Source organism: Erinaceus europaeus, chromosome 7 (genome assembly GCF_950295315.1).
Source record: "Erinaceus europaeus chromosome 7, mEriEur2.1, whole genome shotgun sequence".
Classification (NCBI taxonomy): Eukaryota; Metazoa; Chordata; class Mammalia; order Eulipotyphla; family Erinaceidae; genus Erinaceus; species Erinaceus europaeus.
This window is the reverse complement of record NC_080168.1, coordinates 94,156,145-94,173,835: the sequence shown is the minus strand read 5'-3', so window position 1 is coordinate 94,173,835 and position 17,691 is coordinate 94,156,145. Positions and strand designations below refer to the sequence as shown.

The following is a 17,691-nucleotide window of genomic DNA, read 5'->3' as shown; positions in this document are numbered from 1 at the left end:
TGTATTTAATGAAGGGTTATTATTTTTCTGAAGCTTTATTTAGTAAATAAATGGGAGGAAGGGGAGAAGCCAGAGCCAGAGCATCACTCTGACACATGTGATGCAGGGGGTTGAACTCAGGACTTCATGCTTAGAAGTCTGATTCTTTTAATTAACTATGCTATCTCCCAGGGCACAGTGCAGGAATTTTTGTTGTTGCTGGTTTTTTGTTTGCAATTTTTACTGGCTATTAAGATTTTATTTTTGTCACTGTCGCTCATTTTACACACTTTGATTATGATGTATCTTGGTATAATTGTAATGATTTCTGTGCTTGAGACTAGAGATTTGTAGGATATTTTGCATTTATGTTTGTTTTGTTAAATTTGTGCACCCACCCCCCCCATCCTTTCTTTCTCTATTTAATGTGTGGTGCCAGGTAATGGGTTGAGAGCCTAACACATGGTCAGTACTGCTAAGAGGCCTCTACTATGCCCTCATTTAACATAAAAAATATATGTACTTAGAGAAAAGGATTTGATAGTGGGAAAGACAGAGGATAAAGGGAAAAACAAATCACTGCTCTAACCTTTCATGGTTTTCCCATGTGATGCTAAGGACTCAACTTAGGGCTTCAGGCCCAGTAAGCCTTGAGTTTTATCTGCTGATCTCCTTCTCAGCCTCTCCATGAATTTAATTCAATTTATTTTTATTATTTATTAGTGAGAGAATCAGAGCATCACTCTAGCATATGTGATGGCAAAGATTGAACTTAGTATTTCATGCTTGAGAGTCAGCTGCTTTATCTACTGTGCCTCTTGCCAGGCCACAGTTTGCATTAATGTTTAAAATGTTTGCTCTGTGTCCGTTCTCTTTGGGGGACTACTCATACACATATGCTACATCACTTGAAGTTTTCCCAAAGCTACTGAATACTCCCAAGTTCATTACCACATCACCACAAAAACAAAAAACAGAAAATAAGAGACAGAGATAGTGGGAGAGATACCACAGCACTCAGTACCATGGTGCTCCTCTGTGGGAGTGGAACTTGAAACCTGGACTTCACCTATGGTGAAGCATGAACTTCACTAGGTGAACTAGTGAGTTTTATTTCATAGACCCACAGTAGCCTTTAGGCTAAGGCTGATTTTTCCCAACGACTCCATGCTGTAAAATAGTGTTTTTCTATTCTGGCTCATAGGAACACTTTGTGTGCCCTCTGGGGATTGTTCCTACTGTCTGTCTTTTTCCCACCCTCTTGTGGTTTTGTACACGCATATGCTGATTTTTTTTTTTTCTTCTTCTTCTATTGAAAAGTGCCACCTTGTGGTTTGGGAGATGGTGCAGTAGATAAAGCATCAGACTCTCAAGCATGAGGTCCTGAGTTCAGTCCCCGGCAGCACATGTATCAGAGTGTTATCTGGCTCTTTCTCTCTCCTCCTATGTTTCTCATTAATAAATAAATAAAATTGTTAAAAAAAGAAAAGTGCCACCTTTATTTACTTAGCATTATTCCAAGTGTATCTTTTACTTATAGTTTTTATATTTCAAAAATCACTGCTAAAATAAAATTAATACTGAAGAATATTGTGGATAATATCACTGTATTTCCTTTTTTTCCTTACCACTTCTGTCACCAAAGTCTGTGTGCCCACCCCCCTTGATAACCTCTATAGTTTTCCCACAGATACAGATTGACATTTTTTTCACAGATATAAGTGAAACCATTCTGTTGTCCTTTAACTTCCTACTTGATTCACTAAGCATAATCTCCAATTTCATCTACTTTATCCTAAAGGACACAATATCATCTCTCTCTCTCCCTCTTTTTTTTTTTTTTTTTTTGCATTATCTTTATTGATTTATTGGATAGAAACAGCCAGAAATTGAGAGAGAAGGGAATGATAGAGGGAGAGAGACACCTGCAGCACTACTTCACCACTTGCAAAGCTTTCCCCCTGCAGGTGGGAACCGGGGTCTCAAACCTGGGTCCTTGAGCACTGTAACAACCAGGTGCAACCGGGTACGCCACCACCCGGCCCCAGTATCATCTTTTTTTTTTTTTTAGTATGTGTCCCATAACTTTTTTATTCAGTCATCTCTCGAGGAACATTTTGGTTGTTTTCAAGTTTTTGCTATTGTGAATAAAACCACTGTGAACATGGGGGTGCACATGTCCCTTCAAATCAGTTTATATCTTTTGGGTGGGATTGTTGGATCATAGGTATTGTCATTTGTTTTTAAGTATTCTCCATACTGTTATCCCTCATGACTGCACCAATTTACACTCCCATCAGCAGTGTAGTAGAGTTCCTCTATCTCCATATCCTCTTCAGCACTCACCATCTCTTGTTTTATTGATGTAGCCCATTCTCATAAATGTGAGGTGGAATCTCAGTGTGGTTTTAATTTGCATTTCTCTAATGACGAGTGAATTGGAGTGAACTGGAGCATTTCTGCACATGACTCTCTTCTTTAGAGACCTGCTCTCAGAATAATATAAAGTTGTACAAATCAGTACATAAGTTCCAGTTTATAGATAGGCTCGATTTAGCTGCTTATATTTTACTTAAAGCAAAATTAAAAAAAAAAAAAGGCATTGAATTAGTCCTTTGAATCCCTTCTTTCACATTCTATGAACTCTAATAGACCCATAAAGATAGAGGCCATTAATCTTCTCAACTGGAGTAATAATTTTACTGATTGTTATTTCTTATTTAAAAAAAAATCTGTGTTCTATAGTCATAGAAAGATACCTTTTATTTACATATTATTTAATCTGCCTCAGTAAATTAAAGTTGTACATGTTGTAATGAGAATCTTTTTTTCCAAAGTAAAAGTAAAAGTCTTATTTAGGGTTTTAAATGGTAAGAGACTACTCACAGCATATGAAATTTTAAACCTATTTTTAAAAAATTTTCTTTATCCCTCCCTTTTTCCCCCCAGGGTTATTGCTGGGCTCGGTGCCTGCACCATGAATCCACCGCTCCTGGAGGCCATTTCCCCCCCCTTTGTTGCCCTTGTTGTTGTAGTTGTGGTTATTATTATTGCCATTGTTGATGTTGTTCGTTGTTGGAGAGGGGGAAGAGAAAGACACCAGCAGACCTGTTTCACCGCCTGTGAAGCGACTCCCCTGCAGGTGGGGAGCTGGGGCTCGAACCGGGATCCTTACGCCGGTCCCTGCGCTTTGCGCCACCTGCGCTTAACCCACTGCGCCACTGCCCGACCCCTATTTTCCCTTTTGTTGCTCTTGTTGTCTTTTGTTGTTGTTGTAGTTATTGTTGTTGTTATAGATGTCATCGTTGTTAGATAGGACAGAGAGAAATGGAGAGAGGAAGGGAAGACAGAGGGGGAGAGAAAGATAGACACCTGCAGACCTGCTTCACCGCCTGTGAAGCCACTCCCCTGCAGGTGGGGAGCCGGGGCGACGGCATCCTTATGCCAGTCCTTGAGCTTTGTGCCATGTGCGCTTAACCCGCTGCACTACCGCCCAACTCCCTAAACCTATTTTTTCATTTCCTACCTCTCACTTTAGACCAGTAAGGTAAAGTCTTTGTCTTTCTACTCATATTTAAATTGAGGTATCTTAAGAATTGTTGTTTTGTTTATAGAACTAATTCCCTAGGAAATATAGTGAATATGAAATGAAGAAAAAAAGAAATCACTGTCATACTGCAACCAATACATGTAGATGGCTTGTATAATTAGTGGGCAAAAATGCAAAGATGAACAAGTATTTGCATGCTCTTGAAATTTTTTCTTTCAAAACATGATTTAAAGGGGGGGAAAACAGTAATTTATGGTGGAGCACAGTAGCAGACAGACCACCAAGACCAAGGTTAATAGCGCCTGTCATAATGCAGTAACATCAGTGCAGTCATAGGTTGGAATGTATCCATCTGGATGATGTACTGGAGGACAGATCATCTTGGTGTTGATGTGGCTTTAAAAATCTTTAATCTCAGCCTGGTCATGAGAGAACCTCAGACATACCCAAATTATAGGACATGACATCAGTGTTGTAGAAACCAAAAGAAGACTGAGGTTAAGTTCAAAGTTGGAGAAGACCAAGGAAAACAAAGGCAAAACAAAACTAAGTGTAACATAGATAGCAAAACAGAAAAGGGGGGAAAAAAACCTGGTGAAATCTATATAAAATTATTTAATCCAGTTTCTTAGTTTTGATACTTTTACTACATTTATAAAAAATATAATGGTAGGCAGGGTTTGTAAAAATTCTGTAGTATTGTTGCAACGTGTAAATTGGAACTTTCAAAAGAGTTCAGAAAACTATTAATAATGTTTTATTGGCAGACAGAACCTGTTAACATTTGTTAGCTTGTTTATTTATTTAGTTTTTTTTCCTTGCTGCTGCTGCTGTTGAGTAGACTTTATTTTGAGTGCGTTGTTTTTGTTGTTGTTTTTATCTTTATTTATTGGATAGAGACAGCCAGAAATTGAGAGGGTAGGGGAGACAGAGAGGGAGAGAGAGAGAGAGACACACCTGCAATACTACTTTACCACTTCCAAAGCTTTCCCCCTGCAAGACGTGCTCAACTAGGCACACCAACACGCACAGGCACACACACACACACACACACACACACACACACAACATACACACACACACTGTTTCGAGTTGGGGTTGAGTTGAGGCTTCAGGGGCTGGATTGTTTCCATGATGACTGTGTAAAGGAATCACCTTTGATTTAGCTTCTTGGCATACTAGTTTTCTGTGCCAGTGTGAGATATAGGTAATACTTTTGGGGACAAATTTTGTTATAATTCAGTGATGTGATAAATAGAAAAGACTAGGTGGTACATATCATTTGGGTAACATTCAACACATACTACTGCTTGTTTGTACCAGGTTCTTTTGCTGCACTGTTCAGCTAACACTGAGGAGTCTGTATTCCTATGGTCTGCACTGCAACCCAGTGGCTCTGATGAGTATAATTCATAGTGGAATTTCATGATTTTTAAAAAAAGGGACATAGTGTTGTATCATCATTAAACTATAGGTTCAAAGTGTACTAGAAACAACTTTGAAAAGTAATTCTAAATTACCTTTGAGAAAAATACTTTGGCATGTCCAGATTATTCTCAGGCACTTCTCATATGATGACATGTTAATCACTGAATGTTTCTAGTAGTCTTTAAAATAATCGTTATGCTTGTGATGTTTTTGCATGTTCTATAAGCACTACATTTGTTAGTTAATGTTGACTAACACTCAGGTAACAGCATCATGGAGTAAGTAAAGTGAGGTCATGCTGTGGGTCTCTGTGTACACATACTAGCTACTTAGCTGTGACATCAAAGGAAAGAAAACGATTACATATTTTGCATCTGTTTAAAACATGCTTCTGACACATGTCAAATTTTTATTATTTCAATTTTTACTTATTCTATTATAACATCTGGCATGAGTTCAAAGAGAAAGTGCTTAGTTAACAAAGTAGATGCAAATCCTATATATGTTTATTTGAAAAAAGTTGCTGGCAGTGTATACATGATAAAAAAAAAACTAGCAAATTTTATATGTGACGTATAATGAAGTATGACTTTTTAAATTAGTTTTTTAGATTTTCACTTGCCAAATTGTTTTGCTATAATGAGTAATGTCAAAATGTATTAACATACTATACTGTCTGTATCCTCTTTGACACTGGTTTAAAAAATTAAATCTAGGTTTCATATTTTGCTCATCCATCTACACTTCTTTCCATTCATGTCAACTCTTCTTCACAATATACCCTTCTACCTCTCCCATGTTAATAGTCATTACCATCTTTCATCAACCTGTTAACTTTTTATCTATTTCATTTTATCCACTCCCTTACAGGAACATTTTAAAATACATATATGCCAAACAATGTTTCTCTGAAATTACTCCTAAACCTTCTTTCTTTTCTTTTTTTTTCCTTTTGTGACTCCAGGTTCTCACATATGTACCACTTCACCACAACTCTTGGACCTTTTTTTTCCTTTTTGTTTTTCATTCTTTTTAAAAATTCCCCAAACTACTGTTCATCTTTACCTGAATAGTTTATAAGCAGACCTCAGTAGAGAGAATACCTAAATATTTGAGTGTCTTACACGTCTTAGGGCAAAAAGCGGCTACTCAATAGCATTATTAGTTTTGCATATCACATTAGACCTTTAAAGTCTCAAGCTTATCAATTTACCTGTCTACTAAGAAACAGTGGTGGTGCATTTTGAAATGAGACATAAAAGAAAAAATACTTAAACTGTGAATGAAAATATCCTGTTGCTGTGAATGGGTACATGTGTCTTGAGAAAAAATTTCAATACAGCATTGTACACTTACTAAAACTTTACTTCTGTAGATTTAGAACATTGTGCTGTGGAAAACATAATTTTAAAGTAGGTATAGTGGTGACAAAGGCATTAATTTTAGAGATGCATGTAAACCCAAACCTATATTTAAAAACATCTTTGGGGAAAATATTTTTTTAAAAGGAAGGATCTGTGATGCACATGTCACAACATGCAAAGATTCAGGTTCAAGCCCCAGGTTCCCACCTCCAGGGGGGAAACTTCCTTCTCTATCTCTCCTTTTCCGCTTGATTTCCTTTTTATCGCTATCCAGTTAATAAATAAAAAATTTAAAATATCTTGGGGGAAATTACATTTGATATTGTTCTTTATCTAGACTTTGTAATATTTTGTTCTTTGGCAGAATTGTTTCATAGGGCATGTTTTAAGTTTCTCTGACTTTTTCTATCTGGAAATTAGTGTTGGGTACTATATTGTTGTAATCAGATTTATGGTTTTCTCAGGTGCCGTATCAACCTGTAGTTCATCTGTTTCTTTATCTTGACAATGCACCCTTCATTTTCTGTATTTCACGTGGGAGTGAGTAAAGTTTGACATTTTCTGAATTATTACTCTTGATAAAAAATTATATTTTTGCTTAGGTGACAAACAGCATGTTTGGTGCTTCAAGAAAGAAGTTTGTAGAGGGGGTCGACAGTGACTACCATGATGAAAACATGTACTACAGTCAGTCTTCTATGTTTCCACATCGGTCAGAAAAAGATGTAAGTTGTTCTTTTGTGTTGTGCTTACTTAGCAGCGCCCCCCTTTCTCTCTTTCTCTCTTGGTGGAGGTGGTCCTGAAAAGCAATGTATGAACTATGGAGTGCTGTCTTTAGTTGAGTGTCTATTTGTTAGGCATTAATGCTAGGCCCCAGGGATACAAAGATGATGAACTTCCAGTTAGTGAGAAACAAAGAAACTTGTGTTTCTCAAGTTGAGATATAATCCTGCTGTAGAAGAGTACTCGGAGGCATAGATAAACACGGCATTGTTTAACTGGAAAAGTCACTCGGTTTTATTTTAAAATAAAATGCGCATGTAGAATAGAGTGTAGGTGTGTAAAGATTTAAAGATATAGTGTCAAGCCAAAATGAAACCCTGTGATCTTCTGACTATAATCTTGGACTTCTGCTAGAGAGAACAAACACCTCTCTAGTTAACTAGGGATACAATAGGAAACTTTCTGAAAACAATTCACAATATGGAAGATGATATAGAGGTGTGATTAGTTAGTTCTTTGGAGATCTAGTAGTTCAATAACATAATTTGGAATGAAAGGTTTTAGGACACAGTGAATTACATAGTTAACAGATGAAATAATTTAAAATAAATTCTGGAATTTCCTACCTCCCCCAATTCTACTAAGTTACTTTCAGTTATTCAGTTAATGCACTATTGCATCCTTATATTTGGTACTTACCTGATGTTTCCCCCTTTCAAATCTTTATAAAATTACATTCCTAGTTTCTCTACCTATATAACAGCCAAGCTCTTAACCAAATGAGGTTCTTACTGATATTTCAAAACACTTTAAAAGTCCAGTGTATGCAACAAATGCGCCTTTAAAGTCAATCATTAGTAAATCACTTCCAGGGTCTCTTTAGTATATTACAATTGCCTTAAGTTAGGGTCATTGCTATTATTTAATAACCTCCCCCTTCCTTTCCTCCCTTTCTCCCTTTGTCCTTCTTCTCCTTCTCCTTCTCCTTTTTTTTTTTCTCGAGAGATGCCATAGCACAAAAGCGTCCTCCAGTGCAGTAGGGCCCAGGTTTGAACCTAAGCTGTGCATGACAAAGCAGTGCACTATCCAAGTGAGCTATTTCACTGACCTGACCTTATTTTGGGGGGTGGGTGAAGTTGAGGCCATGTACATGGGCACCATCTCACTTTTTTCCATTCAGAGAGAGAGGATAAGAGATAGAACAGCACCAGACACCACCTCCCTTCCCCCAGTGCCAACATAGTACTGACACTTGAATCTAAAGGCACACTATCTTTCTGACCCTGGGCTAGATATTTTTTCTTTTATTTTTGAGAGAGACAAAGAGAGAGATAGACACTGTTCCAGCATCCGTGGAGTTCACCTCTGCTATCATTGCTGCTCGTATGTAGAACCAGGGCCTTGTATCTGGTTAAGGCGTATTGCTATTTTTTTTTAATTTTTAAATTTATTTTAAAAAGGAGACATTAACAAAACCGTAGGATAAGAGGGATACAACTCCACACAATTCCCACCACCAGAACTCCATATCCCATCCCCTCCCCTGATAGCTTTCCTATTCTTTATCCCTCTGGGAGTATTTACCCAAGGTCATTGTGGGATGCAGAAGGTGGAAGGTCTGGCTTCTGTAATTGCTTCCCTGCTGAACATGGGTGTTGACTGGTCGATCCATACTCCCAGCCTGCCCCTCCCTCTTTCCCTAGTAGGGTGGGGCTCTGGGGAATGTGTCCAAGGTGTATGTTCTACTTGGTGAGCTCAGTCCCATAAGTCAATGTTTCTGGGTTACTTTTTTTCCCTCCCCACCTCACTTCTTTCACCCTTTTACTTTGGAACAGAATATCAATGGTAGTATTATTAGTAGTGTTTCTATTGCCATCTGGGTTATCGCTTGTGGCTCAGTGCCTGTTTGACAATTACTTACACACATACACACACACACACACACACACACACACACACACACACACACACACACTTACTTTTTCTTACTTTTTTTTTTTGGAAAGAGACAGAAATTGAGAGGAAGGAGAGAGAAAGTGTGACATCTGCAACAGTGCCTAACCACTTGTGAAGCTTTCTCCTGCAGGTGGCGTCTGAGGACTTAAACCCAGGTCCTTTGTCATGTGTGCTCTACCGGATCCACCACCTTCTAGTCCTATCAGTTCTATTATTAGAAGTCACTTTAAATGAGCTGTGTGGTTGTTTTTGTTTGTTTGTTTGTTTTTATAATTAGCATCCAGTTTATTCGATCATGGAATAATGTCATTTCATTAATTTTAAGTATTAAGAGTGGGGTGGGGGGAGATAGCATAATGGTGATGTAAACAGACTTTTATGCCTAAGGCTCCAAGGTCCCTGATTCAGTCTCTGGCATAAGCCAGAGTGGAGCAATTCTCTGGCTAAAATAATTAAGTGTTGATTTCATAATTAAAGTATTGGAGGTGGCTTCCTAGTAGTATAAAACTAAGCTACATTTGGACAGCATCACAAGTGTAGCTAATGCAAGTTTGGTGGAAGATGATAATCAAGGTACCAGGTGGTGGCACACTGGTTAAGTGCATACATTGTAGTGCACAAGGACCTAGGTTCAAGCCCCTGGTTCCTACTTGCAGGGGGATAATTTCGTGAGTGGTGAAGCAGTGCTGCAGGTGTCGCTCTTTCTCTCTCTCTATCTCTTTCCCCTCAATTTCTCTCTGTCTCTATCCAATAATAAATAAAAATACATTTAAAACAAGATGATAGTCAAATATTCCTTATTGGTGAAAAAGACTTGTTCTGATTAGAAAGATACAAAGCTTTCAAACTAAGATCTGGAATAATGTAGAGAAGGAATGACAGATGCCTGTCTAGCAGAAATACTGTTGTACCTGGTTTTTAGCCAAAATTATTACAAGCCCAATAAGCTCACTTACATTGGTCATCATCCCAGTTTAGTTGTTTGTCATAGAGACAATACAAATGGTTTGCTTCACAATTTTTTTTTAATTAAGCAATAATTCTCATGGATTAAGAATTGGACTCTAAAGCAATACTACTATGTAATTGGACCTTGATTTTGTATGTTAACAAAAAGTTCTTTAAGCCTCAATATTCCCATCCATAGGTGGGAACTAGGATAGGAAAAAATATGCAATAGCTTACTCGTAATTTTGCTGTTAATGCTTTTTTTTTTTTTTTTTTCCCCTCCAGGGTTATTACTGGGGCTCGGTCAAATGCACTGCTCCTGGAGGCTATTTTCCCCCCTTTTGTTACCCTGGTTGTTTTATCGTGATGTCGTTGTTGGATAGGACAGAAAAATGGAGGGAGGAGGGGGAAGACAGAGCGGGGGAGAAAAAGATAGATACCTACGGACCTGCTTCACTGCTTGTAAAGCAATCCCCCTGCAGCTGGGGAGCCCAGGCTTCAACCCATTTCCTTACACCGGTCCTTGAGCTTTGAACCACCTGCGTTTAACCTGCTGCGCTACCGCCCAACCCCCTTAATACATTTTTATTATAAAATTGTTCTTGGGGTATAATAGAGATTTTAGAAAACATACATAAGAGAAGGAAAAAAGACATGATTGATTTATTGTTTACATTTTTATTTTAAAGAGGTGTTTCTAGGACTAGGGAGATAGCATAATGGTTAATGCAAAGAGCCTTTCATGCCTGAGGCTATGAGGTCCTGGGTTCAGTCTCTAGTACCACCATAAGTCAGAGTTGAGCAGTGCTTTAATCCAAAAAAATAAAATAAATTTTTATTAGAAAGGTTTTTTTTAAACCAATTTTTGCTTTCCGCAGTGCTGTTTGTAGTTTCATGAAGATCAGTGATTATAAAGATTTTGCTGATAAACAAGCTTGTTGTTATCAATGTACATTAAAGCTTTGCTAAATTAACTCATGCAAAAAAAATAATTGGCCATTAGTGTTTCTTTGTGGGTTACCTACGTTTGTATAGTTTTGACTTTTGTTGAGAAGATAAATAAATACCTTATAGTTTTACATGTTATGATTAACAACTTGTTATTTGTTACAAATATTTTGGTTTTTATCCTGCAGTTAAATATTTTTAATATAAAGGTATATTTAAAATGAATTTTTCTCCATGTGATTTTTTGTGGAGTACAGTTGTTGGCGCATGGGTACAATTTCTCATTTCCCCATGAGGAGGTATCTATCTGCAAAGCACTTTTATCCTCAGCCCAGCTTCTTGTCCTCCATCAGCTCCCTCCTTTCCTTCTTCAGCTCTGTTAGTTTCCTCTCCCCCCCTCCCCTCCACATTTATAAAGGACTAAAAGGGAGAGAACAAGAACAAACCAGAGCATCACATTGGCACACTTTACACTGAGGATTGAACTCAGGACCTAATGCTTATGGGTCAGACACTCTTCTCACTGAGCCACTGCACAGGTGACCAAAGTACCATTTTTATTTAATTTGACTTAATATGTTTCTATTTGAGCTCATACTTAGACCTCCTACTAATGTTTTCTTTTAGCACTTTCATGCTTCATTCTTCACACATAACTTATGTCCACTGGATATATATTTTGGGTATAAGGTATGATTTTGTCCCTCACTCACCCTTACCATACACTCCCATAGGCCCAGCCCGCATCCCTCAAGCCCAAGGAGGGGGAAAAAAAAATCAACCAGTTGTCTCAATAGCAGTTATAATTTTATATCACAGTCATACAACTTTTTAAAAAATTTTTTTAAATTTCTTTATTGGGGAATTAATGTTTTACATTCAACAGTAAATACAATAGTTTGTACATGCATAACATTCCCCAGTTTCCCATATAACAATACAGCCCCCCCCCCCCCCCAGGTCCTCTCATCCTTCTCCCCACAGTTATACAACTTCTATAAAGGACCACATAAATAAGTATTTTAGGCCACGTGAACCAATAGGTAAAGTCAGGGACATTATGTAGAATTCTATATAACTAAAACAGAAAACACTCTTCGTCTGTACACTCTACATATAGGAACAGTATGATGAATTTGAATTTGTGGGTAGTAATTTTAACCCAGGTAAGTCACATCCTTTTTATCTACACATTTATACTGGTTTGTCTTTTAAAAGCAGGTATGTCTCTCATTCCTGCTGTTTTTTCATTATTTTTAATAGTAATATTTTGTAGTTTACCATTGTCATATTTTTGTTAAACTGTAGCAGTTATTACAATTAATAATTCTCTTGGGCAAATTAATGATACTTCACAAAAATCTAGTATAACATAAAGATGCCTTCTGTCACTGTTATCATCATGTTGAGTAATATTTCACATCATTCTAGCTCTCCAGCTCACTGATGTATTTTTTTTCTTATATCTCAGAACCTAGCTACTTTTGTTGTCAGATTTTTACATGGTCTTTCAGTACATCCAGGTATCTACAGTAATGACTTCCCTGAGTGCCTTCGCCTACCTAAATAGCCCTGAATATATTACTATACTACTAGCACGATAGTCTTAAAATTTTTTTTTGAACCAGGGGCCGGGTGGTAGTGTACCTGGTGAAGCACAAGGATGCAGGTTCAAGTTCCCACACTCTACTTTTTTTTTTTTTTTTTTTGCCCCCAGGGTTATTGCTGGGGCTCGGTGCCTGCACCAGGAATCCACTGCTCTAGGAGGCCATTTTTTCCCCTTTGTTGCCCTTGTTTATCAGTGTTGTATTTACTATTATTGCTGTTGTCGTTGTTAGATAGGACAGAGAAATTGAGGGAGGAGAAGACAGAGGGGGAGAGAAAGACACCTGCAAACCTGCTTCACCACCTGTGAAGCTACTCCCCTGCAGGTGGGGAGCCACAGGCTCCAACCAGGATCCCTATGCTGGTCTTTGCGCTTTGCACCTTGTGGTTTAACCTGCTGCGCTACCACCTGCCACCCCCCCTTTCTACTTTTAAGGGGGTCTGCTTCCTGGGTGGTGAAGCAGGTCTGCAGGTGTCTGTTTTTCTCCATCTCCATCTTCCCCTCCTCTCCCCCTATTTTTCTGTCCTAGCCAGTAAAATAGGGGGAAAATGGCAGCCTGGAGCCATATATATATACATATTATCTTTATTTATTTGCTGGATAGAAGCAGCCAGAAATTGAGAGGAATGGGAGCACAGAGAGGGAGAGAGACAGAGAGACACCTGCAGCCCTGCAGGTGTATATATCCTCTAGTAATCACTGGGGTTCCTTGCCTGCACTACAAATCCACTGCTCCTAGAGCCCATTTTTTCCATTTTGCTGCTGCTGCTGTTGTTGTTGGACAGAGAGAAATATAGAAAGGAGGAGAAAATAGAGAGGGAGAGAAAAGCTAGACACCTGCAGGCCTGCTCCACCGTTTGTGAAGCAGGACCCCCCCCCCCACCCCCCAACTCGAACCAACATCCTTGTGCCTATCCTCGGGCTTCATGCTATGTGTGCTTAACCTGCTGTTCTACTGCCCGGCCCCCTGCAAAAATAAATAAATAAATAAATAAATGAATAAATATTTTATCAGTCAAAGCTTATTACTTGAGCATGGGATATTGCATAATAGTTATGTGAAGAGATTCATGTGCCTGAGTCTCCAAGGTCTCAGGTCTAGTTCCATCCAGTGCTGAAGCCCCAGCCCAGCACTATAAGCCAGAACTGAGTGGTACTCTGGTAAAAATTAATTAAAAAAAAATAAATAGGTGTATTTTTTTTAAAAAACCACTTTACCTGAAATTTTTTATTTTTACATATCTGCATTTGTCTACAAAAGCAATTAAGAAACCCGGGTCCTAGCACACTGTGTTGTGTGCACTCAACTAGGTGCGCCACCAACTATCCATTAACTCATATTTCTATAAAACTGTTTACTAGTTTTCCTCAGGTATTCATACATCAAGAACGTTATAGTAGTTGATATATCATACTGGCAAATGGAGCACCCAACTGCCCTAGACCTCATTTGTTTGACCCAGAGTTATACTCTAAGTATATGCTACTTTCATGCTCTGCCTCCCCTCCATACTAACCCTCCCAAATGTTGAAAGTGTTTATAGCTTGGCTTGGCACACTGAAATAATCTTTATGAGAAAGACTGAAAGGTCTGATATGGCAGTTAAATAGTCAGTACATATACATTTCTTGGAAAAGTAAGGTTTTAATTGACCCTTTTCAAAATGTTCACATTATGGATCATTCGAAATGATGTTGGCCACTATCTTATATTTGGAAAGCTACTATGTATACTCTTGCTTTTATTTATAGCTTATGTGACAACACAGAGACATGACTCTCAGGAATTTTATGGAAACATTTTACCTTCTGTTACCAACTGGAGCTGATTATATGTTTTCCTTTGCCTTTTGTTCTTCAATTTGGAAATGGGTCTTAAATAGTTCCAGTCTTGTGGTAGCAGCTATGATGAACTGACCTCATAAAAAATTGTTCAGCCATAAAAATGCATATTCTTTTAATTCATTTAAGTCACATATTCTGGATTTGAGAAGTAATATTTATAAAGGTTAGTGCTTTTTAAGGAAATGGTAGTGTATTTAACTACTCTTCTTAGATAAGATGTAACTTGTTCTAATCATGTGAATGAGCCTGATAGTGTTTATCATTTGTTTAATATTGCTCTTATATAAATGCTTTTTGAATTTTAGAATTAAAACAATTTAGAGGTTTTACATGAAAATAGCATAAATATATATATTATAAAATCTCTATTGTTTAAATATATCTTCTCAGATTTTAATGTCGTGTCAACATAGTTCTTAACTAGAAATCCAAGTGACTTCTGATAATAGTTCCCTTACCAATGATTCTTCACCTACCTTCTTTTCTCTACCTTGGCTGTTTTTCAGGGTATCAAATATTGTTGCTTCTGTCACCAGTAAGACTATTATAATCCCATTTCTGCAGTTCTAGTTTGGTATCTCAAAATTTCTCTCTTCCTGTTACTGGAATTATTTTCCCAAGAGAGTATGATCACATCACTTCATATATATTTCTCTTTCTTTTTTACTGCCGTAGTTGGTTACCAGCTTTGTATGACACTTATGGAAATATGTTATAATCCACCCCTAGTATTCTGTTCTACACCCCAATGTGCACAGAAGTAAACTCCATCTCCTTTCTTGTCTATACGATATTATTTATTTGCATTCTGATCATGTCTAACGAACTTTGAGCATACTTAGCACCCACTGCATATCCTCAACCTGGCATACACTTCATCTGTATCCACATTACTACTACTTTGCAAACTACTACTGGTACTCCACTCTTGCTTAGATGTATCTTCCTCTGGTGATGTTTCATAATCCCTTTAGAACACTGCTAAGTTGTGCCGTTGTACAAGTCACTCACTTCTCTTGATTACAACCTTTTTTGATTGTATGACCCACATCTTAATTAAGGTATTTTGGTGATTGCTTAAATTGACGACAGGAAATAAACAAATATACACTTACATATCTTCATTGGCTCAGCTAGCACATCTACTTTGTGTGTATTCTGCTACATTCCATTCTATACTTCATGGAGAAATAGAAAAATGAGCACAGTACATTCTGTGAATATGTCCTTCAAAAAAAAATTTGTTTGAAAAATTTATGTTTGATAAAAATTTATGAATTAATGTTTTACATTCAATGGTAAGTACAATAGTTTGTACATGTATAACATTCCTCAGATTCCCATATAACAATACAACCCCCACTAGGTCCTCTGTCATCCTTCTTGGACCTGTATTCTGCCCACCCACCCACCCACCCCATAGTCTTTTACTTTGGTGCAATACACCAATTCCATTTCAGGTTCTACTTCTGTTTTCTTTTCTGATCTTGTTTTTCCACTTCTGCCTGAGAGTGAGATCATCCCATATTCATCCTTCTGTTTCTGACTTATTTCACTCAACATGATTTTTTCAAGGTCCATCCAAGATCGGCTGAAAACGGTGAAGTAACCATTTTTAACAGCTGAGTAGTATTGAGGGGAATAGATGTTTATATAGTACTTTGAAAGACTTTGTAGTTATTTGCCATACAAGTTCAGTCACTCATTTACAGTATACATTATATACAGATATATATTTTTTATAAATACTTGTAATATGTCCTTGATAATGTGTCATCTCTGTTATATGGTTGTGTTTGTGAGTTTTCTCTATCCATTTTATCCAGTCAGTTATTTGTATGTGAAAGTTAGATTGTTTTCACAAAATACAAAACTTTCATTTTCAATCCCGTTATTTCATCTACGAATTTTAAGAAAAAAAAAATTTTAGAGTCAGGTAGTGCTGCTTTAGTTTCAGAGTAACTAGAAAAAAGTATAGCAGTTAAAATGTATCCTATTAGCACATTCTGATTCCATCCAGTTTTGTTATTTCTTCAGAAACTTGGAATTTATTGTCTATTGTTCTGTTTTCTGAAAAGTAAGATATGTAGGTTTGACTGACATAATGTGCAGACTTGTGTAAATGTAATGCTCTGTGTACTTTCTTTATGCCCTAATATAATTAATTTGTTTCTAGATGCTGGCATCACCATCTACATCAGGTCAGCTGTCTCAATTTGGGGCAAGTTTATACGGGCAACAAAGTAAGAATTTTGTACTTATTCTGGGATACTTTATATAAAGTAAAAACATAACTACCAAATAAAGAACAACTAGTGCTGCCCTTGTGGGTTTATTCTAGGATTTAAAAGGAAAGATACTTTTAGTTTCCCCTGTCTTTTATAGCAACACCTCACTTCAAAATAATCCATCTTTTCAAAATCAGAATGTTGTTTGGGTATATAGAGTAGATAGAAATTTATTTTTTTCATCTTTTATATCCATGTGCTTGTATTTTTTGAAGAGCAATTTGCTAAACAAATTAATGCTATATATCCTTTCTGTTTACCTCTTTGTTTAGCAAATGTTTCCTTGGTTAGTTCGGTCTGGGTCTAGAGCCTGTGTTTTTGCTCAGTTTTTTTTTTTTTTTCATACACAAGATTTTATTTCTTTTTAAATATTGTAACTCCTTTATAACACTTAGCACAGTGCCTGGCGCATAGTGAGCGCTCAATAAATGTTAACTATTATCACATAAAATTACTGTAAAACTTGTTATAATTTTTTAATTAATGTTCCCCGTTGTTACTTAAGACACTGCTGGCCTCTCATCTCTCTTGATAAGTGGGAGGTGTTAAAAGGAGTATAACTTCACATCAAAGATTACAAAATAATCAGGTGACCAAGTTCATATAAAAATGAGTTATTTGATTTGAAACTCTTTACATATTAAAAAGGCAGCTGTTATAAGTTATCAGAATAGTTTGTCTTCTCATTTGAAATTTAATTGGTGGAAACAACTTATATAAATATAGTTTCCATCTATCTTTTTCTCTCTGTCTTTTGTGGCCTTCCTCTTTTGTTGTAGAATACACAGTTGTTGGTACAGAATTAGTAAATAAAATTAGTTACATAGATGTTAGCAATTTTCTGCTAGTAATGTGAAAAACATCAAAATACTTACTCGATAAGTACATAATTCCCCATTCCCAAATGTTCATCTTACTTATTAAAGAAATGTTACTAGTTAATTTGTTTTGCTTAAGTTTTAGTTTGAAACCTATTGTTTTTACCTTTCTGTTACCCTTTACCATGTATCATTTTAAAGCTATCCTTTATTTACATAGAGTACCAAAACTTAATTT

At 36.9% G+C, this 17,691-nt stretch overlaps 1 protein-coding gene across 5 annotated transcripts in view; it reads left to right on the top strand.

Annotated features, from left to right (window-relative positions):
• The window catches only part of CNOT2 (CCR4-NOT transcription complex subunit 2), a 101,391-nt gene that overhangs the window by 45,670 nt on the left and 38,030 nt on the right, over window positions 1-17,691 (top strand). For 4 of the 5 annotated variants that reach the window (XM_016191296.2, XM_007530114.3, XM_060194944.1 and 1 more), the window contains 2 exons: window positions 6,924-7,046; window positions 16,524-16,590. In XM_016191296.2, coding sequence (XP_016046782.1) covers window positions 6,924-7,046; window positions 16,524-16,590 — 190 coding nt within the window. Of the gene's footprint in view, window positions 1-6,923; window positions 7,047-16,523; window positions 16,591-17,691 lie in introns of those variants that run through there. The other variant, XM_060194945.1, reaches the window with a different exon arrangement.